Source organism: Cebidichthys violaceus, unplaced genomic scaffold (assembly GCF_023349555.1).
Source record: "Cebidichthys violaceus isolate CVI_PGR_0920_01 unplaced genomic scaffold, fCebVio1.0.p SCAF_4, whole genome shotgun sequence".
In the NCBI taxonomy this organism is placed as follows: Eukaryota; Metazoa; Chordata; class Actinopteri; order Perciformes; family Stichaeidae; genus Cebidichthys; species Cebidichthys violaceus.
This window is the reverse complement of record NW_027176594.1, coordinates 2,610,318-2,634,481: the sequence shown is the minus strand read 5'-3', so window position 1 is coordinate 2,634,481 and position 24,164 is coordinate 2,610,318. Positions and strand designations below refer to the sequence as shown.

General features: G+C 41.1%; 1 protein-coding gene across 5 annotated transcripts in view; it reads left to right on the top strand.

Annotated features, from left to right (window-relative positions):
* trim2a (tripartite motif containing 2a) overlaps window positions 1-23,970 on the top strand; it is a 30,831-nt gene extending 6,861 nt beyond the window's left edge. For 2 of the 5 annotated variants that reach the window (XM_068726911.1, XM_068726910.1), the window contains exons 2-12: window positions 13,073-13,251; window positions 14,535-14,772; window positions 14,897-15,048; window positions 15,206-15,386; window positions 16,910-17,633; window positions 18,472-18,575; window positions 18,800-18,967; window positions 19,913-20,093; window positions 20,478-20,548; window positions 20,773-20,913; window positions 22,394-23,970. In XM_068726911.1, coding sequence (XP_068583012.1) covers window positions 13,118-13,251; window positions 14,535-14,772; window positions 14,897-15,048; window positions 15,206-15,386; window positions 16,910-17,633; window positions 18,472-18,575; window positions 18,800-18,967; window positions 19,913-20,093; window positions 20,478-20,548; window positions 20,773-20,913; window positions 22,394-22,546 — 2,247 coding nt within the window. In that variant the 5' untranslated portion in view covers window positions 13,073-13,117 and the 3' untranslated portion in view covers window positions 22,547-23,970. Of the gene's footprint in view, window positions 1-3,568; window positions 3,741-10,334; window positions 10,800-13,072; window positions 13,252-14,534; window positions 14,773-14,896; window positions 15,049-15,205; window positions 15,387-16,909; window positions 17,634-18,471; window positions 18,576-18,799; window positions 18,968-19,912; window positions 20,094-20,477; window positions 20,549-20,772; window positions 20,914-22,393 lie in introns of those variants that run through there. The other 3 variants (XM_068726912.1, XM_068726908.1, XM_068726909.1) reach the window with 3 other exon arrangements.
* The last annotated feature ends 194 nt before the right edge of the window (window positions 23,971-24,164 follow it).

The following is a 24,164-nucleotide window of genomic DNA, read 5'->3' as shown; positions in this document are numbered from 1 at the left end:
AAAAGTAGTATTACAAGACAGGACGGCCCAGGGCTAGCTGGTTAGCATGCTCATCTAAGTAGATGTCTCTGCAACACAATACATAGACGTCTTTGACATAATGTCGAAACTATAACATTAAATAAAACCAGATGCGTAGTAGTTGGCTGTATTATGCTCTCAGCTCTCTACTTGATGCACAAACAGGCGAGTGGTATCGAGCTTCTCATCTTACTCTTGGCAAGAAATCAGTGTATTTCACAAAAATGTTGAACTAATCGTTTAATCTATGAAATGTAAAATTGCGTAAAATCTGCTATTACAATTTCCAAAACTCCCAAATATTTATATTCATTGAAAAGCAGCAAATTCTCAACACACACGAACACTGATTATTCTGTAACATCCAGCTTTATAATGTCTGGGACTGAGGCTGCGATTATGCGAGTTCTGATAAATTAGCTTTAACTTGACACTTCCTTTTTATAGCTACAAATACTTCCTGTGCTCTCCGTCACAGCACCAGCTCAGTGTGTCTGCATTCTCTTAACAAGCACCGTCATAATGTAAAGTGCATGTCGTGCTCCAGCCAGCAGGGGATATCAGCGTTGCACAAAAGGAACATTGCCCACTCAAATAATTACCATGAGGACCGACAATGCTTCTTCACAAACCCAGATTTTGATGACTTTTTTTTCAGCTAATTGGTTTTATTTGAAAACAAACAAAAACAGGTTGTTCATAGCAGCCAGCATTGTGTCCAGGCTGACCTCTGTTTGCATTTCAGTTCTCTCTCCGTCTGTTCTTTTGCATCAAGTTCGAGCAACTTGTCTTTGTTTTCTTTTGCTGGAACGAGAGAAGCAGTAATTATAACAACACTGACAAATCCATAAACGGTATTCTTGTTTGACCTGTTGTCTAATTTTCTGCACACTGGGCCACTGTTAATCATTGGATTCCCTTTACCTACTCACACTATCTCCTGCTGGTTTGTTAATGTAGCATTAAACATCACATTTAAGCACTATAAACACATTTCTGTTCATTTTTCTTAGTTAGTTCTCTGTGCTTTGCATGTGTATTTTTGATCAACTCTTCATGCTCTAAGGGATCAAAGCTGTGTGTGTGTGTGTGTGTGTGTGTGTGTGTGTGTGTGTGTGTGTGTGTGTGTGTGTGTGTGTGTGTGTGTGTGTGTGTGTGTGTGTGTGTGTGTGTGTGTGTGTGTGTGTGTGTGTGTCAAAAATAATTGATTCATAGTATGGCCTGTGGAGCCATTTTCTATGCTGTAAGTAATCCAGTTAAGTGGGAGTGGATGTAGAGAGGGAAAACAGATGCATTTGGATAATTACTTCAAACATTGTTTGTAGCCTGCCAATAAGATTAAAGCTCTCAAGAAATGTGGAAACTCTCAAGGGGCATACATGTCTGTGTTTTGTAATATGTGTGTGTGTGTGTGTGTTTGGGTGTGTACAACCTTAAAAGACAGAATGAATGATTTTGTTATCGTTTCTCTGCCAAGATGGAAGTATGAAAAATGTGGTAATGAGGGGAGGGCTGCTCTCTTGGCAGCAGGTGTCAGAACATGATGCTCATTTTGCCGTCATGTTTTGAGATATTTTAACTTAAGTCTACAAACATTCAGTAATGAGATACTGATATAAACACTATTTTAAATACTGCAAAAAGGCCCAAACTTCAATACTGTTTTGGTACTGAGCATAATGTGTCCATACCATATTATTGAAATGTTGACTTTTTTTTTGATTTGATGGTTCTGGAGGTTAATAAACAGCCAGCTGTGGAAAAGCTGTTATGGAGCTTTTGATCTTTTCACATTATTTTCCTCAGCAAACTGTTCTGAGCACTTAATCCGTGTGGTGATAAAATCAGACACGGATATGATTAGAATCACTTGGACCTTTTGGTGAAATTGTTTGCTCAACTGCTGTTTCCAAGGTCGAGAACACGACTGCCTTTTTAAGAGTACAATTAACATTGTAGAGAAGTGTTAGATTATAACATGACTATGAGACTGCAGGCATGATAGCGGCTCGATAAGGTTGTACTTAGCTCAAAGCACAGCTGAGCCTAACTTCAGCAAGCTGACATGGCAATGTGAACATGCTGATATTAAGCGATGTTTAGTGTGTTAGCATCCTAACATTTGCTTAGTGGCACTAAATACGACGTACAGCTGAGGTGGGGGGGCAATAACAGTTCTGCAAGTATTTGGCCATAAACCAAAGTATTACGCCGAAAAACACACAAAAGCAGCAGCGAGCTGCCGATCAAATGTCCGCTCTGAACTCAGCAAGCTGCGGCCTTTTTGAATCTGTAGCGAAGCGCGGCCAAATTAAAAGTTTGGAATAGTTTAACTTTCAGCAGCAAAGTATGGCGGCAGAGAACCTGCAGCTAATCAGTATACAGAATCCTGTGAGACGTTGAGCTATGTTCCAAAGAATTTCTTCCTGCCTTGAACAAAAGAACACAGCCGCAGTCATATTTTTATAATTACAGCTTGCTGCACTTGGTCGCTGCCTGGTGTGTTTTTGGCTTTAGACAAATGAAAATGTTGACCTGACCTTGTAGCTAAATGAAGAGTTGAAGGGATCACGAACGTCATTAGGTATCATCCTCTGGGGACACTGAATGTCTGTACAAACTTTCAGGGCGATCCATCCAACAGTTGTTTTATTATTCTATGGACGGAAGTGGTGGACCGACCGATCGACCGAGATTTCTATCCAAAGAGCCATGCTGCTCGCTAAAAGGCTTTTGTAGAAAACATGCTTATAGTTCTCTGAGTAAATGTAAAACAAAATGTGGTGTTTTGGTTTATCCTGGTGATTTGTGGGTAATGTAGTAGCAGTAGAGAGTCTTTCTGCTGCGTCATCTCTGTCTTGTTTACCAGCTTTGCTTCAGTGCACTCAGTCCCCCGGGGCGAACGGGACAGATAGCAACATGCTGGTTTAGCTGGTGAATAACTGCAGTTTCAATCTTTGAACTCTCGTGTTCTGTGACTCATTATTGAAATGATTGTTATGGTTATTGTGGCTTTCATTGTGGACCATCTTGTTCCAATTACTGCGACTTTGCCCGACTCTGTAATTGTCACGGCAACTCTCAGGACTGGCAATTCCTGAGAGACAATTTGGAACTATGCCCTTTTTAAAAAAATGATGTCATTGCAGCTCGCTGCAGGGAACACTCATGTGCACTCGAGGGGGGCTTTCTTGGAAATGGAGATAAAAATTGTGTTCATGACATCAGGGTTCAACTTCAGCCATCCTTGTTTTACAAAATAAAAAAAAAAAGGCAAAACGGCATTAAGCGTGTCATGCATAGACGGATGCCTATTGTACCATGGCTCAATGAAATAATTTGGCTCCTGTTGGAAAGTTTCTCTTCTCTTTCTGTGTGATCCTCCGTCACTCCTTATCTGTTTCTCCTCTGTGTGCCTCTGGGACTCTTGCCCTCACTGGCCCCGCCTCCTCCAGCCTCACTAAACCCTCCGATTGGTCCGAGCTTCCCCTCTACATCACCATAGAGCCCTCCCCTCTCCGTCTCCGCTCACTCAGTGGCTCCCTGTCAGTCTGTTTGGATTATTGTAACAGCTCAGGCCTCTCTCATGCTCTGCCCTCTCTGCCCACTGCACACATTACTACAGTTCATCAGAGATGAGAAGGATTAGGTGACAGAGAGCAGCGTTTGTTTTCACCCCGGAGAAGAGAGGAGGAGAGGGGAGCAGCCATGGAGTTAAAGTAAGTGGGTTGTTTGGGATTTAAAGATGGAGAGGAGGGTCGGAAAGAGTGAGTAGTAGATGGAAAAATAACAGGAGGAAAGTGAAAAGGAAAGATTTATATTTAGGAAGGGGGAAACTGTACAGATGTTGTTTTGGGGAAAGTCCTCATGTAGAGTACAGTGTTCATGAATTGATCCTGTAGCAGGAAAAGACTATTAACAAAAGATGCTTCTGATATTCCAGGTTATAACCTTTTTTTTGAAGTCTTGTGAGTTAATACTAGAAATACAGGTTAGTTCACAGTCTCATGTGTTCACATTCTGAAGGGAAAAAGTCCCAGCAGATGTGCTTTAAGTGTGCAGGTGTATACTTTACTGTATGCTCGCAAGAAAATATTTGCTTTGCTCTCATTTCCTGTTTCTGTTTGTCATGCTCAGTGGCCTCAGCTGGTCTGTCTTGAAACCAACAACATGTGCATTGGCTGAGAAAAAGTCAAGCTTATTATGTCACCCATAGATTTTTCTCCAAGGGCTTTAGAATGTGTACAACATACCGTAGGAGACCCTCGATGTGGTTAAAAAGCCGTTATTTGAGCCATTACACATCAAGTGATTGTCTCTTATCTATCAGTGTGAGGTAGAATAAACGGCAATAAAAAGCTGATCAGCTGATGAAATATGACATATAGCTACAACATTAAACTGTTATGCATTGACATATTTATCTTATTGTAATGCCGGTAACTCTTCTACTACTGACTGCAATACAGCTGTTTTCAGGATGTAGGTAAAAGTAAAAAAACACAGCGACAACTTTTTCACTGCAAGTTGGAAAACAACTCTGAACTCATAGGTAAACACTGAGTTAGTAAAGTTAAGAGGTGCTGGAAGGCAGATTATTTTATATGTAACAATGTATCACTACGGTATAATCTATATGCACTCTAAATGGATTTCATCTTATTCTTAACTACAAGTGTCATGCAGGAGAATTAAGGATCAACTAACTCAGAAACTAAAACCATTCATTATGCGTTTTTGTCTGGAGGTTGAGTCAGTGTTTTCGCTTTATTGAATTGTGGTTGACAGAATGCACTACGCTAGCACATCTGTTGGCCTTACATGCGTTAACACACTCAGATACACAGACAGGACATTGCCTTATCTTGTGTCACCAGAATGCACGGTTGACGGAACCCAGTGACGCAGTGACATTCATTTATTCACTCGGAGAACAGCCTTTTTCTCTAAAACATGAAACTTTAAAGAACAGTAGAGTATTCTGTTTTTTTTCAACAGGAATAGCACACAACTCCTTTTTATTTTAGAGTTTATTAATCCCAAAAATCTCTTAAAGCTGCCCGAACAAAAAGGCTAAAACGGTGTTCACTAAATGGGTCTAAAACCCCGTATACCAGGACACTTTCATCTGTGGTTTGCAAAGATGCTGCAGCTGAAGTCGCGCTCTGCCGCTGTAATCTCTCATCATCCTGTTCCCAGTGGATGCTTTTAGATTAGCATGAGACTGTTCCTATAATTCAGGAGAGGGGGTTATGTCACCCTCTCCAGCATTATAGGCATGGGAAAGCGCTACAGATACACTCCACTGTTTAATGTTGGTCATTATTTAGCTGTAACTTATTGGAGCTGCTGCTGCTGCTGCTGCTGCTGCTGCTGCTGCTGCTAAATAATTACAACATCTGGAGAATGCTAGTCTGAGAGAATACTCAAAGTATTTTGTTATGAAACTGTTTCAGCGCTGATGAAACTTTGCGATTACCAGGGTCACCATGGACAGAAGCCTTATAGACGCACCATCTGGCTTTAGGTGCTGAGAGGATTAAAAATACAATAACTGCTGAAACAAACAAACTGCGTCAGTTATAATGATGTATTTAGTGTGTTTCTAGCCTTTAGTGTCAACACAGTGGAGCCAGCAGTTCATGTTGTCCTCTCCTGATTATGGTGATTTTATGTGTAGTGAATGACTGTTGCCTGATGTGAAAAGTAATACAAGTCTTATCTTGTGCACCCAGAATGGACGGTTGGTAGATATACATCCAAGTGATGCATTGACATCCTTATTCATTCAGAGTGCAGCTTTTTTTTCTCTGATGCCTGTAAGATGTGAACACATAAGGACATTGATAGCACTCTCATACTTGTGCTTTTAAGTTTAAATAATGCAGTTAGCCTAGCTTAGCATAAAGACTGGAAGGAGGGGGAAACGGCACCCAGCTAACCTCTGAAACCACAAATTATGGCCGGAGGGATGGCAACGTCAGTCTGTTGGTCAGTCGGCCACACTGAAATATACTGCACAGATTACCCCCCCCCTCCCCCCCGACTTTTCCTCAATTGCCATCTCTAGGTTAACATTTGTGGTTTTGAGTGAAATGTCTACAAAACTATGGGATGGATTGCCACAACAAAAGGTACACACATACGCATATTTGCAAAAAAAAAAGTCAAACTATTCCTTTAAGCACATCAGTCTTTGTCACTCGTATGTTAATTTAAACTACCTTGACAAACATTGTAGACTACTTTGAATTTGCTCAAGGTCTTCAATCTGAAAAAAGAGTTTTGCCTTCATTAAATACAATTGTGCAAAGGAAAACAAAAATATGACACACAACAATGTATAAAGGTGCAATGAAAACAATAAAATGATAAAATCTGACTTCAAATTGCTTAAAGAGAGCAGCAATAAACTGTCCTGTGACTCGACTCTCGGTTGACACCGACTTGGAAACACAGCAGTGAACCTGCATGTGGACTGGACTCTCGGACTTCTGACCTGACAAACTAATGAGTCCTCCATCATAAAACAGCATTAGACCTTTGATAATGTGCCGGTGAAGTGAGACGAACGAGCTGATCCCCAACAGAGATGTCGAACAGAAACGCGTAACCGATCCGTCTGTTTGTCTCTACTCTGATTGTTTACATTTTGAAAAGCCGTGGTTCTAACTGGGCAGTGTCATTATCCTGCGGAGTGACATGGCATTATGTGTGTTTAGAAACAGACAGCTGGTGAAAACAGCTGAGGTCAGCGCTCTGGAAAGATGGATGGACACCAGAGGGAGACCCAGAGTAACAAACAAGCAACTTCAGCCACAATGTAAACCAAAATACAAGCTAAAATATACATAGAAGCATGCTTTAAAAACTGGAATGAGCTGGTTAAAAAATGACAGCTTGCCCTAGATTCTCTACAGACGGCAGTTAAAGTTTAATGCTGGTTAACGGTGTGTTTTCTTTGTTGCAAGGTGAGTTGAGAGAGCTGCTTGTTTTCGTTCTATTACAGCGACTAAGTCAGTTGGAAATACTGTTTTTGCTGCAGTCTTTGAAGTGTCTTAATGCATCAGTGATGATGTGGGTGTGAACAGCGAAGCAACAAACTGGTTAGGTGACGCATTTACTGTGTGTGTGTGTGTGTGTGTGTGTGTGTGTGTGTGTGTGTGTGTGTGTGTGTGTGTGTGTGTGTGTGTGTGTGTGTGTGTGTGTGTGTGTGTGTGTGTGTGTGTGTGTCCCTCACACAGGCCTTCTAGTCATGGGTTTTGCTGGTTTCTGTGAAAAGTAAGGGACTTAAAGTTGGGGTAAGCAATATATTTCTGGCATTATTGGGCAAAAATTCTAGATAACTTTTCAGCATAATTTAATTCAAGTGATCTGAGAGAAAATTTGACTCCTGCACCTCCTCTTGGCTATGTTTTCGGGCTTTAGGAAGTCTAGCTTGTGACGTGAGCCAATCACAGGTCATTTCAGAAAGAGGGCGTTCGTATTGGCTGTATGTCGAAACAGCTGAGGTGGTTTGGGCATCTGATCAGGATGTCTCCTGGACGCCTCTCTTTTACCTCTCTACTGGTACTGGTGATACCCAATTTTTCCCAATAATGCCTGAAAGAAACTGCCTAACCCAGCTTTAAAGCACCAAACTCTATCTTCAGCCATGCTTGTGGCTGATCTCTAAGAATGGCAATGTCGATGTGTCAGTTAGTTGGTCCACCACTTCAGTCCTGACTAAAATATATCAACAACTATTCGATGGATTGCCGTAGAATTTTGTAGAAACATTCATGGTCCTCAGAGGATGAATCCTATTGACTTTTGTGACCATCTGACTTTTCCTCTCACACCATCGGGAGGTTGACATTTGTGGTTTTGGGGGAAATGTCTTCACAACTATTGGATGGATTGCCATGAAATGCGACGCAAATGTTCTTGTCCCCTTCACATCGGCAGGTCAACGTTTTCTGTCATACATGTACAATCTGTAGAATAGTTTAGTTTATGACCAAACGCCTACAAAACTGACGAACATGGATAACATTATATGCACCTCTCAGAGGTGCATGGTAGAAGACCCCTTAGCTTTGTGTAAGTACATTTATATACATGAATGAAGCAGCAGTGAACTGAATCAATGAAGTACTGAATCAGCAGTTTGTTTCTTAACTGACAATAACTTAATATTAACAAAGCAGGTAAAGAGATTTTATTTTGTAAACACTGTTGAAGAAATAAAACCTTCAACAGCATCAGAAAACATTAATATCTGTGATTTAGCTGCTACATAGCAGCTTCCAGTCCTGTGTTTTGATATCTTTTGGTGGAGTTTAGTTCACGTTCAGATTGCAGACTGTGCCTTTTAACAAATCAGAAACAAAGTGATGAAGAGGTGTGTTTGTCATAGAAGCTGGTTGCTCTGTTATTTGCATTATTCAAATAAAAGGCAGCCTCTGTAACCTTTCATTAAAGGCATCCTGTGGACTTTTGAAGCAATGTTTTTGTTTTTTGTTCATAAGGTTACCGTCGGAGCATAATATGCTATATTTTTTTTCAACTGATGACAAAACCCACAATGTGATGAGCCGTCTCTCTATGCATTCAGCCTGATCATTAGGAGTAATGAATCCAAGCTGATCGTGCATCTGCATGTTAATGCTACACACAAAAGTGACTTATGTGTTCGTCTTTCCTCCAGAGTTCTCTTGTTTTGTGTCCCTCTCCTCTGACTGACTCACTGGGTTTGGCAGGCGTTGACATGAGATCACTGGAACAGCCTCGAAGCTGCCAGGCATAATGAAATGTGTGAAACAACTCTGTCAAGAGCAACTGAGGTTATTTTTTAAATGGAAAAGGTACAAACGCTTCAAAAGAATCCGAGCACTCCCCCTATGTTATTCGCTGATGGATGGAGAAGAGCGTTTACTCGGCATATGAAAAGATAAGATCATTTAAATCAAGCAACAACAAACAGAAACTAGATGGGACAACAACCCTAATGCCATTATTTTACAATGTCAGGATGTCATTGGTGTTACTGATGAAGGAAATACCAAAGAATAGCAGAAATCCTGGTCATATGTTTTATTTTATTTCCTCAAAACCACTTAAGATTCTAAGCAAATCGTTCTTGAATTTAGAGAAAAAAATATATAATTAAAATTTGTTTTTATTGTTTGGAAATGTCTAACTATTGAAGTCATTCATGTCTTAAATAGATTACGGGTAAACCTGTATTTAATATTCTTAAATGCAAACAATGAGGACAATTCAGCCTGATAATGCTATTCAAGTGTGATTTTTGTGACACTTCGTACATTCAGACATTATTTTAAGGACACAAACGCCGGTCTCCTGTGTCTGTTTGACCCATCAGACTCCCCTCCCTCCCGCCCATCATTATGCTACATCATCACGCTCCCGGATCATTTTCTCTGAGCGTGTGATAACGACATGAATGAGTTTACATGGTAGTTACTTTAAAGCCCGGTGCGTCTCATACAGACGCTAAAGGGAGCCTTGTGCGTCGGTATCAGATGCGTTATTTGACGCCTTGGGAATGAGAACAGGCCGGATTTTCATGTACGTTTAGTGAATTGTGCAAACGGAGCGCTTTTTAAAGCAGTCAGTTTGTTGACTAACCTCCACCACATACACATGTGCATACAGCGCATAGTGTGCTGGGATGATGCAAAAATGTACACAATTGGCTTCAATCAGGAGGTCGCTGTTGTCTGAAGGCTAATTAATGCTGTTGTTTCTTGGTTTAGCTGATCTATTCTTTTAAATATAGAAAGCTTTATAGAGTCAGCAGTGTGATGATTGAGATCCTGAAAATCACATGATGTGAGGCCTTCATCGTTATCTTTTAATCAAAACAAGAGTTTCACTCTTATAGAGACTATTAAGGACTAACAACATGCTATATTGTTGAGACTATTCTTGCGTGTGTGTGTGTGTGTGTGTGTGTGTGTGTGTGTGTGTGTGTGTGTGTGTGTGTGTGTGTGTGTGTGTGTGTGTGTGTGTGTGTGTGTGTGTGTGTGTGTAAGCACATAGAGTGCCTCTGGTTTTTGCAGATCTTCCTTTATGACCTTATACTCAGTAATCATGATTCTATTTAATCTTTCAAATTCAGCCTCTGGCTTTCCATATTTTTTTTGTGTTTTTTTTTTTTGCTCTGTCACTGCAAGTACACTGAGTCAGCATTACACACACACACACACACACACACACACACACACACACACACACACACACACACACACACACACACACTCAGAAAGAAAGGTCCCTTTGGCTTTAACGATATTGGTCGTTGCGGGGAGCCATAACTGCTGTCCTTTTTTTTTTTTTTTTCATTTGCAAGCTCACCATCCGTCAGCCAGCACTCGCTCGCACACTCCTGATGCTGCACATGCTCGCTGCACTGCAGTGAGCCAGCATTTATTTCAGACAGGCAGAGAGGGAGGGAGATGAATGGATGAGATGAGACAGACTGAGCCAATAATGATGGGAGCGCAAAGGAGGGAGGGGTTGGAAGAGATGATGTAAAAACTGACACACAATCTGGCTAAATCGCCCCTCCTCAACTTGTCTCACGTGTGAACACCGAGGATCCGTCTCCCTCAAACGCATCCCGCTGTCTCCTGTTTGGCTCGTTGCTGCTACCTGGAGCGGAGCATCCTTTCAGAGGGATTTTAGTGCGCGTTTCAGTCACATGGAGCCAATGGTTCGGTCTGCGTACTGGAGTGGATGACGCCTGTTGATCGGCCTATAGATGCAGCACTGTAAGTCTTGATTAACACTGTTATGAGCCAAATATTTGGAATACCTGGTGTTTCAAGCTAAAACTCTTGCACGATTATAACTTATTTTCTCTTGGAGTCATTGCATGCCAAAAGGCTAAAATTCCAGTCATCAGTTGGCTGTTTCACGTGTGCCCTCCCTCCGCTGCGTGTTAGGTGACAGCTCCATCCAGCAGGAATCGCTCCGCTGAGCTGGAGCGGATCTGATTATGTAAGAGCAGAGCCCTGTGCACCGTCAGCACCGGGCTGCTTCTGTTGTGGCTGTCTGCAGGATTTGTTCATTTCACTTTTATAATCGGTGTCGTATTTGATGCTTTGTTGATCTGCTTAGTCTGGCCCGTGGAGCTGGTGAATTATTGACATGCAGCCTGAGACCTGAGCTGTGCTGCTCAAATGTAAGGCTAAATTGTGATTGTTGGGGTTTTGTTTAACTCGTTACTCTACCACTACAGTAACTTGTTTCTGCTTCTCCAGCTTTTGTGAAGCAGACCTGAGCTGCTCAACACAAAACTATTTGTCAGCTGGCAGCAAACACATTACATACCAGCCATGTGACATATTGGAAACGTTGGTAATGACCCGCTGACGGCATCGAAGCTTCATTATGACAGTCATTTTATCCACCGCTCTAATTTCAGGCTTACCAAATGACAACGTTGTAGTTAGAGGCTCTCATATCTGCTTTCAGAGAGGGTGAAAGAGAGAAGGATGCTTGTATAAAAGAGATTTAAGAAAAGCGAGAAGAGGGGAATGAGAGCATGCACCGTAGAAAGAAGTTCAGTCCCTGAGGGCTTTCCTCTCAGCAGCAGAGGTGGCTGTTTCTGTGCCCGTCTTGAATGCGAAGAGACAATAAAAGCACTGACACACTTTCTGTGTCTAAGTTAGCTGCCAGAGAACGTTACAGAAATGTCCGACATTGAAATACAGGAGCCATTAAATGGATGTTTCAGATAAAACCGGAGAGCAAGTTAGTATGAGGAATCGTTGTAAATATGCTGTTTGGTGGCATTAAAGTGTTTTATTTTTAGAGGTTAAGTGTTCCGTCTCTCACTGATGAGTGCTGAACACAGAGTGCCGTGCTCTCACTTTATAATCAAATATTTATCTCTCAAAGTGCCTTTTTCATGAGGAGCATCCAGCCACAGCTGCAGCTCTGATTTACTCCGACTGTCCGCTACTGTGCTGGTTCTCGACATCGGGGGTCGAGAGCCAAGCGAGATAAATCCTGCCATGTTTATTTTCACAGACTTTCCTCTCATCATGTAGGATGGTTTTACCTCTTTAGGCCTCTAACAACGATTAGACTTTCCTCAGGCTGCGAGACTCCTCCACTCCACCTCATCCTCCACACTCCACATAAACTACAACTGCACTTTGTTGTTTATGTGCTGTACGATGGCAATAAATTAACCTTTAACTGGATACGAGAGTGAAAGACTGTTGGTCAGGAGCGAACCGCTAGCCGAGTGGTTAGGGTTCCTACAGCATGGGCCAAACAGGCCTCTACTCTCTCTCTCCCCACATATCATGTCTCTCTCCACCTCCACTATTGAATAAAGGCATAAAATGGCCAAAAACTAATGGATAAAAAAACAATGGTAGCCAATCACCTGCTCGCTTGAGCGTATAAACCAAAAAAGTTTTCACGTTTTGAATATTGCTAGCTCTCTTTATTGTCACAGCGGATGCTGAAATCACCATGAGCAAAGAAGTTTGGGAACAACAGTTATCCTCCATCTCTGGACACACTGGACATAGCAGTCTGTCCTTAAAGATTGTGTGACGGTCACTTTAAAGACTTTGTGGTGAGATTATTGTTTCCACAGATCAAGAATGGACTTTCAATCCCAAAACTTGACCTCTCACTCTCTTCACAACCTCTCAGATGCTGTATCTATTCCCAGGCTGACTGATGAGAGTAAAATATAACATGTAAATAAACATACGAGTTGTTTTTTTGTCTTGGTGACCTGTGGATTTGAAGGGTTGTTTTCAGTCACTGTCTCTAACCTTATTACTTCTGTGTTTATGAGTTTGAGTTGAAGCCTGTAGTCACAGGCGCTGATCGCTGTGTCTGTTTGTGCGTTTGGCATTTCCTCTCTCAGCGACGGGACGGAGAGAGGAAGGCATTTTGCTTCTAACTTTGATCTTTACAACCGCACAGATTTCCACTCGCCCCTGCGTGTTTGGTCGTACGTCGCGTCTTGTGGCTGTGTCCTCGCTCTGTCTCATCCTCCCTCTGTTTCTCTCTGCAGGGTACTGGGTAAGCGGAAGAGGGACTCCTATGTCACAGTTTTAGGATGGCCACTGAAGGCTCCACTATTCCCAGCCCCGTGGTCCGCCAGATTGACAAGCAGTTCTTGATCTGCAGCATATGTCTGGACCGCTACGAAAACCCCAAAGTACTGCCCTGCCTACACACCTTCTGTGAGAGGTGAGTGGAGTTACTATAATGTTTTTAAGTGGAGATCTACGTGTTTTAATCCTGCAAATTTTAGTGTAACTTGATCAGGTCTCAAACTCAAAAAGTACGATTTATCATGTTTTCTGCAAGAAAGGGATGCTGCTGGTAGTAGATGCAGCAATATTACTCAATCAATAGTCTAATGCTTTTGTAAATTTGAGTATTGTTTCACATGAGGCGCATCTCTGCTGTTATCTTGGGTGTGTTGGTGCCATCCTCTGTGACAACCGGCCTTTTGTTTCTGACACAAAAGAGAAACTGTGGACTGTCGCTTCTACTCTGGCTGCTTCTGGAGAGCCATTAAGCTGTCGGATTAAACGATAAAACAGTTTCTCTTCTGCTATATCTGTTCCACACATACATTTCTATAGTATAATTTAACTTTTCGGAAGTGTTGAGAGGAAAATGGTTATATAAATACCTCACATTTTTATTATTTGGATCCGAACTGATCACATTTGTTGTGAAGTTAAATTCTAAGTTTTATCTATTTTTTTTTTTTCATCTTTTTCCATCCTTGGCTTTGATTTCTTTTATCTGCCTGATCTAAAACCTATATTTAACCATGATTTGTAATAATTGCAAAAGAGATCCTAGAGCATCTAAAAGCTAAAAATGTAATATAAGATTGAATCCTCAATAGCAGAATCTTTCTGTGCATTTCTGACCACCAATGTAATGTTGCTCCTCATTGAGTTTATTATGTACATGTGTACAATCTAATGCAGTCCAATGCAACCCTGTGTTGCATAATGATAATAAATTATCCTTAAATCGTTGAAACTCAGTTTGTAGAAATCTACTGTCTACCACTTTGAGTATGTGAATACTTCAACCAGTAGATGACATCAAATGCAACATTTTCACCTGTTTGCATCCACTTTACAGGTCGAATGATAATAAACTGGTAGATTCGTGTAATGTGTTTTTGTTCAATACTTTTCATTTAAGGCTAGTTGTGTAAATAGATTACTGAGAAAATTAGAAGAGCTGCAATTCTGAAAAGAGGCTTCCTCGTTCAAAAATAGATCAATTAACATTAAACTTGCTTTGTGAGTAACAACTGCATATCTACTGTACATTATCACTCACTTTATAAATCTTCTCAATGCAACACACCTACACACTCTCTCTCTCACACACACACTACTGTACACCTCCCACGCCTTTCTCCAGGCCGTTTCTTTCACATAAATTTCTACAGGATGCTCCCACTCTTTAATAACCCCCCCCCTCCTGTTCTCCTCCTCCAGGTGCCTGCAGAATTACATCCCGGCCCACAGCCTCACACTGTCGTGCCCCGTGTGCCGCCAGACCTCGATCCTGCCGGAGAAGGGTGTGGCGGCATTGCAGAATAACTTCTTCATCACCAACCTGATGGACGTGCTGCAGCGGGCGCCGGACAGCCGCAGCCAGGAGGCCGCCGCTCTCAACAACATCACCGCTGTGGCTACAGGCCAGCTGCTCACCTGCCCCAACCATGGAGGCAACGTAAGACTCGTGCACAGTCGGTCTGTCTGTCTGTTAAGATAATTCAGTCTGGACCAAAGTGGTACACCGGCCAATGTTGGCATCAGCCTCAACCCAATATTTAAGTCTAATCTTTAATTTTTAGGTCATGGAATTTTACTGTCCGCCCTGTGAGACGGCCATGTGTCAGGAGTGTACGAGTGGCGAACATGGAGAACACCCAACTGTGCCTCTTAAAGACGTCGTGGAACAACACAAGGCCTCGTTACAGGACCAGCTAGATGCTGTCAAGAAGAGGTACAACAGCAGCATTAAGTAGAATTCCTAGTGCAGAAGGGACTTAATTCACATTACACCCAAGTAACAGCCATCATAACAAACACTATCCTCTGTCATGTGACTGATGACTCAGTATGTTTAAAAAATGCCTCCTCATTCCTCCGGTTCCTCCCAGGTTGCCAGAGATCGACTCTGCCCTGCAGACGCTGTCAGAGATCTTGCTGCAGCTGACCAATCAAAAGGGCTCCATTGAGGACGGCATCCATACCACCTTTGACGAGTTGCAGAAGACCCTGAATGTCCGCAAGAGCGTTTTACTGATGGAGCTGGAGGTCAACTACGGCCTCAAGCAGAAGGTGAGGTGACACGGCCTGAAACGATGTAATTCGGCTTGACACATGCAGAGTGTTGTTTGTCACGCCTTTTTATGTTTGGTTTAAACTTTGGTCCCTATACTGATAAGTGTTTGAGTTTAATCGGCGTAAAGCACTATGCAGTCGCTATCGACCTCTTATTCTCATAAAGAGGTTTTTGAATATATAACAAAAGGAAATAACACAGAAAGAAAGAAAGAAAGAAAGAAAGAAAGAAAGAAAGAAAGAAAGAAAGAAAGGAAATGACCATTAACCTAATTATAATCCGGTTTTGGAAAGCTTTTAACCCATTACAGGCTACTCATCAGGCTAGTTTTGCTGATCAGTGTCTAAGCCGGTGTGATAGGCAGTAGTTGGACCGGGGGAGCTGGTCCCCCCCCCCCCCCCCCCCCACCCCCCACCCCCCCCCCCCACCCCCACCCATCCAAACAAACCAATCACCCAGCCTGGCCAGGAGCCTGCTGTCACCCCCCCTGCAGGGCGCTCCATCACATGGGTTGCTAATGATTTCCAATTCACGGGCTGGTGCGCAGCTAAAACGCTGGAGCCCAGGGGAAAGTGAGATATGTGCCTTTCAGCTGTGTTGTGGTTGGAAGCTAGATGGAGCCAGTGTGCTGTATGCACGCTCTGGGTGTGTCATGTGCAGCGAGGAAACCGCATACAGCTCTGCTCTTCATGGGAAACCCTCTGTACTCCTCCTCCTCCTCCTCCTCCTCCTCTGAAGCTTGAGCTCTATTCTCACAGTATGTACGGACAGTATGCTAGTTTTCACAGCGTCAGAGTGTGAATTAGTGTAAAGAGGGACACATTTTGACTCCAGGGATAAATGGCTTAATGGCCTCTCTTGTTGGAGAAGAAGAGGAGTGGGATGGTCAGATGAGGGTGAGTGTGTTTTGGTGCTTTAAAGAGGGCGTGGTGATGTCCCAGTAATGAGGAGGAACACTGAGAATCTGCTTAAAAAGCATTAGCAACAAAGAATACCAGAAGTATGAGCTACTGAGAGATTTAATGATCTAAATGTGACTTGTATTAGCTCATTGGTAGCTAAAATGGTAACACTTTCTCATGTTATAAATGGGTAATTAACTATGAGTTTGTGTGATTAGTTGACACTAAACGGATCATCAATGAATAAGTTACTTTGTTCATTGGTTTATGTGTCTACTATACCAGTAACTAGCATTAATTCCACAGTCAAAGCTCTACAAGTCAACACAGGATGGCATAACAATATCTGATATTCATCTGTCTTTATGCCCCGCTGCTGTGTGTGTGTGTGTGTGTGAAAGTTGTTAGTTTTGCAGAATCGCATGAAGTTGTGTTTACCTCAACACATAACCAAATGAGCTAAGATCCTTCCTTCTGTAATGGTGCCATGTCATGCAGTATGCTTTGTTTTTACACCCTTTTTACCCTCTGTACTTGATTTGCCTGTTTGTAGAAGTGCTTCTTGTCAGCGTCTCTAACCACAAGGGAACCCTGCTGCCCCCTGGTGTGTGTATTAGGTGCTGCAAACCCAGCTGGATACTCTGCTGCAGGGCCAGGAGGGCATCAACAGCAGCTGTAACTTCACAGAGCAGGCCCTGAGCCACGGCACCGAGGCCGAGGTGCTGCTGGTGAAGAAGCAGATGAGCGAGCGTCTCAAGGAGCTGGCCAGCCAGGAGCTTCCTCTGCAGCCGGGAGAGAACGACCAGCTGGACTTCATCGTGGAGACGGAGGGACTGAAGAAGTCCATCCACAACCTGGGCACTATTGTAACGACTAACGCGGTGGCCTCTGAGACCGTGGCGACAGGTGAAGGCTTACGACACTGTGTGGTGGGCGTCCCCACCTCCATCACAATAACCACCAAGGACAAAGACGGAGAGCTGTGCAAAATGGGCAACGCAGTCATCACCGCTGAAATGTCCTCACCTGATGGTAGCAAAGGTGAAGGGGACATACTGGACAACAAGAATGGCACTTACGAGTACCTGTTCACAGCTCCTAAAGAGGGGACTTTTAACTTATCGCTGCGTTTATATGACCAACATATCAAAGGGAGCCCCTTTAAGATAAAGGCCACCAAATCCATAGATGTGTCGTCATCTTCAGAGGGCGTCAAGAAGAGGCTGAAGTCTCCGGGCAGTGGACACATTAAGCAGAAGGCCATCAAGAGGCCGGCCAGCATGTACAGCACAGGGAGGAGGAAAGAGAACCCCATCGAGGACGACCTCATCTTCAGAATCGGTAAGAACTATTTAATGTCAAATATACACTCGTATACTGTATGTGTGTGTGTTTTAAAATCCTTAAAACCATTTCAAACCATGCCCTCAAACAGTTTAGCCAAATTTAGCAATCTTGTTATCCTTATATGAGTGCATAAAGTATGTCAAAATATGAATCAATAAATATTTTGACAATTAATTAATCATTTAAGTTATTAATCAATGAAAAATGCTGATTCTAGCTTCTAAAATTTGAGGATTAACTGCCTTCCGTCATTGTAAATTTAATATCTTTTGGACTTTTGGTCTATTTTGTAGACTTTACAAAATATTTGTAAAAAAAAAATCAAAAGATAAAAATGTTGCAGCTTTTCACTATACAGTTTTTCAGTAATAAATCAGTGTTTTTCATTGACTTTAAAGCGCAGGTTTGACAGAAACAGACAAGAGGCAAGACCGAGTCAGTTTTGTCTTTGTCTCTTGATTTGGAAACGTCACCTCTTTACATATTGTTGCATCATGCAAGTAACTGAACTAAAACTACATTTTTAATATAAGCTTGACATTAAGTTCGAAACCAACAAGTCACATCTTCAGTCTAATAAAGGAACGAACAAACAACTGAATAATTGATTGAACAGCTTATAGAGTATATACAGTGTCAAAACAGACATCCAACAATTGAAATAACTGCAAACATACAGTCTCACCTAAATGCCAATACAAACAAACACTGTAAAATCAACATTTATGCACAAATTCATATCAGTTAAAACATTGCACCTTCATTTAGTTCATGAATATATTCTAGTCTGTGACTTACCGTAAGTCCACTAATATATTTCATGTTTTTTAAGGCACCAAAGGAAGAAACAAAGGGGAGTTCACTAACCTGCAGGGAGTGGCTACCTCTTCTCTGGGAAAGGTGCTGATAGCAGACAGCAACAACCAGTGTGTCCAGGTACAAATGACAATACCAACAAATAAAAATGTATAGTGGAGCACTATAACTTACCATTGCTCAGTTACCTTAAGCAGTGCTTATTATGCACTTTGCCATCTCACTGGGAATAAACTGTAGTCGGCCTTTTGTAGAGCCTTGTTCGTTTTAAAACAATAAACACCAAATTTTAAAATCTCTTTTTTTTTTATTTCAACATCTTTAACATGTTTTGTGTGATGCAGATTTTCTCCAACGACGGCCAGTTCAAAAGTCGGTTTGGCGTGCGCGGCAGGACTCCGGGTCAACTGCAGCGGCCGACCGGAGTGGCCATCCACCCAAACGGTGACATCATCATTGCCGACTACGACAACAAGTGGGTCAGCATCTTTTCAAGTGAAGGCAAATTCAAGGTAAGTCAAGATTGAATGTTTTATCTCAATTTGATACTAAAGCTGTCAATAGGACAAAGTGTTATAATATCTGATGTATAGTTAGAAAAGCAAAGTATCAAAGATTGGTCTGTCTGTGCAGCCCTCACCGCCATGTTGGTGTTTTACCAAAGGGACAACAATAACAATGGGATATTACCACAGTGTTTGCTGCCATAAATACTGGTATTAAATATTATATCGTCTCTTTAACACCCCCTCTACCTTTTTAAAATGATGAACTCTTCTGAATGAGGTTTTTAAATAATTCAAATGGTAAAAAACAGGTGCAGTACTTTACATGCTGAGCCCTGATTAACATCTGAGTCATTTGCAATTTTCACACCTGAGACAATGACATGCACATTTCCACTTCCCTCTTTAGTCTATTTCATAAATGCTAAAGAAAGTGCAGATTTCATAGTGAAAATCAACCGTTCTAGTCTTGTGCTTTGAATAGACTGATGAAAATGGTCTCATTTTCCTACTTCTAGTTACTGCCGGGTTTAAATAACAACATGTAAAACACTGCCATGCTCCATTTAGGTCAGCCTGTGGTTTAGTGAATTGTGTGTGTGTGTGTGTGTGTGTGTGTGTGTGTGTGTGTGTGTGTGTGTGTGTGTGTGTGTGTGTGTGTGTGTGTGTGTGTGTGTGTGTGTGTGTGTGTGTGTGTGTGTGTGTGTGTGCGCGCATTCGTGGGATGTCTCATTTAGCACTCTGTTAAAGTATACACATACAAACCTATATGCTTTTTTTTTTTTTTTTTTTTTTTTTTTTTTTAGCAAATGTAAGACTAAAAGCTCTTAACTACATGTAAAACTAACTGAGGTTAAAATACATACACATTTACTCTGCCCATACTCCCTGAGGTTCCCACCATGAACTATGTGAATTAAAAAATTAAATTAAAATCTGCAACTTCTCCAGAACAAGATTGGCTCGGGGAAGCTGATGGGCCCTAAAGGCGTGTCGGTGGACAGAAACGGCCACATCATCGTGGTGGACAACAAGGCCTGCTGCGTCTTCATCTTCCAGCTCAACGGCAAGCTGGTCACCAAGTTCGGTAACAGAGGCAACGGCGACAGGCAGTTTGCAGGTACACTCAACGGTAATATGTGCACTTCCCCCGCTACAGTCTCGCTCCAACCAGCTCACACCTGCATGTGGAATGAAGACGAATGCTGAACCAGGAACCATACAGTTCCCCATTATCCTTTGACTTCTGAGGTTTTTTTTATAATTAGATGAGTAAGGATTTTGCTTAAAAACGTATAATAGTTTAATATAGTAATAACTGAACTGTACTAAAAGCATGTAGTACCATTGATCATGGTATTGTCATACTGTCATGTTTTGTCATTAAATGGGAAATAATTATTTGCATGTCAAAAACAAAATTCATCCATTGCGAGGTTGTTTTCTAAACCGAACTGCCCGTTTTGATTTGGACAAACGGCGCATATCTGAGACTTCGCTGTCTGTTCTTTTTAAGGGCCTCACTTTGCTGCTGTCAACAACAACAATGAAATAATTGTGACAGATTTCCACAACCACTCAGTCAAGGTGAGTGCAATATCAGAGCGGCTACAGTACGCAAAGATGATGATTCGTTCATACTGTAGTACTAGAAATGTTGGCTTGTATGATACTTTTCAGACTTTCCTCTTCTTTTGTAAATTCTTAGTAGTTGTTTTTTTTCCCCTCTAAGCGTCTGATCAAAATATTATCAACGCAATTATTTAGTTGATGCATCACTATTTTGTTTTTTTGGAAAACCAAAAATCTAGGTGTTCAACACGGAGGGTGAATTCTTGCTGAAGTTTGGTTCGAACGGCGAGGGCAACGGCCAGTTCAACGCCCCCACGGGAGTGGCAGTGGATGTCAATGGAAACATCATAGTAGCCGACTGGGGCAACAGCCGGATACAGGTCAGTGCAAAAGGTCTCACCTGAAGAAATCTTGAGAAAATACAAGCAGAAGACTTTTACCCGCTGCTGCATTCACAGTTGTTTGGATTTCAGTACGTGTCTTTATGACTGATTTCTACACTGTGCAGACCGTAAATAGTTTTTAAATGTTTAAAAAGTTGCTCTGAAAGGACAAAAATTTGTTTTAAAAAAAACTGCCATTAAGTTATATATTATTTTCCACTTTCACATAGTTTCATCTTTTAACTAACTAACTTCAGTCCTGATCATAACGACCATATATTAATTTATTTTCAAAACAATTTGTTCACAGCCTGGGATATGCACTTCTATTTTTTGTACAGTGTCACATAAAAAAACTTGCACTTTTTACCTTAGAGTGAAAATGTCCCCTTCCTAAAACTGCTATAAACATCACAATGTATTAATATTATTGTCCACTTTCACAGAGTAAAAGTTTGTAAATAACACCAGTGATCATTTTCACTGTCTAGGATTAGCAAAAAGATGTATTTTGATGCATTGCACATACACATAATATAGCAGCAATGCCCCTACTGGAAACCAGGAAAATAGCATGTATTTACACCATAGGCCAATTATGAGAAAATGGTTCAATCTGGTGGCAAATAGTAAAAAAAAATTAATTTTGAAGGTAGAACTCAAGAAGCTGGAGATAATGCATGTTTTATACTGTAATGGCAATGGGTTAAACAATTGTTTTTAATTGTTTTTTGTTTTTTTTAATTAGAGACTTAATAAAAGAGTGGAGGTTGAACTTCAAAGATTTGAATGAAAACTCACACCCATGCCAAAATGTACACAAAGGAAAAAGACACAAATGTCTGAGTGCCATGACATCTTCTGGCACAAATGACTCGCCTCATTCGTAGATCGCTTTGGACAAAATCACCACGTGATTTTCATCTGTAAAGAAAAAGTTGATTACAGTTTAGAATGTAAACTTCATGTAAAAATACAAAGATCTTCTCCTCTTCAGTTCATTTACTTCTAAATAATTTGCAAATAAAAAAAAACATTTTCAAACAACCACTTCAGTTATTGTGAATCATCTTTATTTATGAAATCATTGTTATCCGTTTATAAAAAACAAACCACAGCATCAAATATTGTGTTTTCCAATAAACAAGACAACCAAAGGATAAATTAAACGTCCTTCCAAAGTAGTGCACTTATTTAAAATAGCAAAATACCAACTCAAAATACTTTTTCATCAACAGATAATTAAAAAAAATTAACAAATGCAACTTTTAGTATGGTACTTGTATTCAATTTTACAAGTGTGTAGTGCTGCTTACTGCAATTATTTGGTGTTAACATTGCCTTGCCACACTATAATCAACGACTTTATTGTTACTATAAACTGCTAATGAAGTGGGAGGCAGAGCATCTTCTGGTGTTCTTCCAAATGGAATTAAAAAGAGAACACTGACTTTGCGTTTCTCTCGTTGTCTCTCAGGTGTTTGATGGCAGCGGCTCGTTCCTGTCCTACATCAACACATCAGCAGACCCGCTGTACGGCCCGCAGGGTCTGGCTCTCACCTCCGACGGACATGTTGTTGTTGCAGATTCTGGCAACCACTGCTTCAAAGTCTACCGCTACTTGCAGTAGCCCTTCTCTCTCAGCGCACAAACTGTACAGTGTATAGACACACACACACACACACACACACACACACACACACACACACACACACACACACACACACACACACACACACACATGCACTTGTTAGTATGGAGCGACCGGCAGATTTGCACTCACCCACCCACTCACCCTTGAATCATGCTGTCGTTGTGCCATCTGTGTGACTGTGACATCCCATTGGAGAGAATTAATTGTGGTTTGAATGAAGTGAGAGGATCTATCATATTCACAGATGGAGGCTGCTGACTGGTGCTTTGAGGGATCATTCATAACCGTGTTCACATTCCATCTTAGTGTCACTGATTTAAAATAATAAAGCTTTAGTATTGTACATATGTTAGACCTTTTTAATTGCTGTGATGTGGCAGGAAAACTGGAAAAAAACAAAAGCTATTGCACTTGTTCCTAAAAATCACCGGTTGGACACTGTTAAGTGAGATGGAAATTTAAGTAAATACGTATCCAAGTCACCTGAAAATTAACGGGAACTGTAGTTCCAGTGACTGCAGCTTCCTGTTAATTGCTCTTAAGAGTCCTCACATTTTGCCTGTTCACGATAAAAGAAAAATATTCCACCCACTGTAGGTAGCAGGGTATTGTAGAGCATGATTAGGCATCTCTATGCATGTTGTTTTTACTAATAAACTCCAGAAATGCTGCTGTGCACAATATATGAATATGTTTTAAGCTGACAAAACCACTTAAAGAAACTTTGAATGGAAGAACTGTTTCAATTACAATACTTCTATCCACTCTGTGAAAATGACTGGTCGATGTAATTTGTCATCAATTTAAATTAATAAACATGTGGTTGTATAAAGTAAGCTGATAACTTCTGCTTAATTGTTTTTTCTAAAACCACACAATGCTTTTGTGTGTGCAAGATGAGTGTGATTGCGTTGTGATCAATTAAGGTACCAAACAAAAGCCACTTAATATGTTGACTTAAACATTTTGTGTGATTATGTGCAAACATCTCAACAGCAGAAATGCTGAAAATAAAGTCAATCGTCAGACACATCAGTGAAAAGGTTTGTTCATCATGCTGCAATGCAGGTTTAATCCATTATCACCTTCACCCCTTTCCACGTGCTCGTATGTCTTTTCAAAAGAAAATTAAAACTACTAACAAGTTGTATTTTGGTAAAAAAAACTATTTGTCTATCCTCCAAAAATGCAAAACTTAGTTCAACAGTTGAGGTGTGAGTTGTAAAAAATACACTGTGCTCCTGTTAGAAAAAATATTCAAAATGTGTTTATCCTCAAGCAGACCGTTTTCAGTACTGGATTTGGTCATCCATTTTCTACACAATCCTGTTCAATGATTGGTTTTCCATTGTCTCATTTATATTTGTAATGCCAAATGGAATTAAAGTGCCCATAGGAAAGACTATTGTGATTGTAGTTGATTTTATTGTGTACTTACTGCATCTTGTAATAAGATGCATTCATTATTAGCTAGCATAGCTGCTGAAAACACTGCGTTACAATGATATAAAGCTTTTTATTTTGAATTAAGATGTTAAGAATCACAGGTATTTCTCCCTGCAGTGATGATTAATCAGTATTTTCAATACAATTG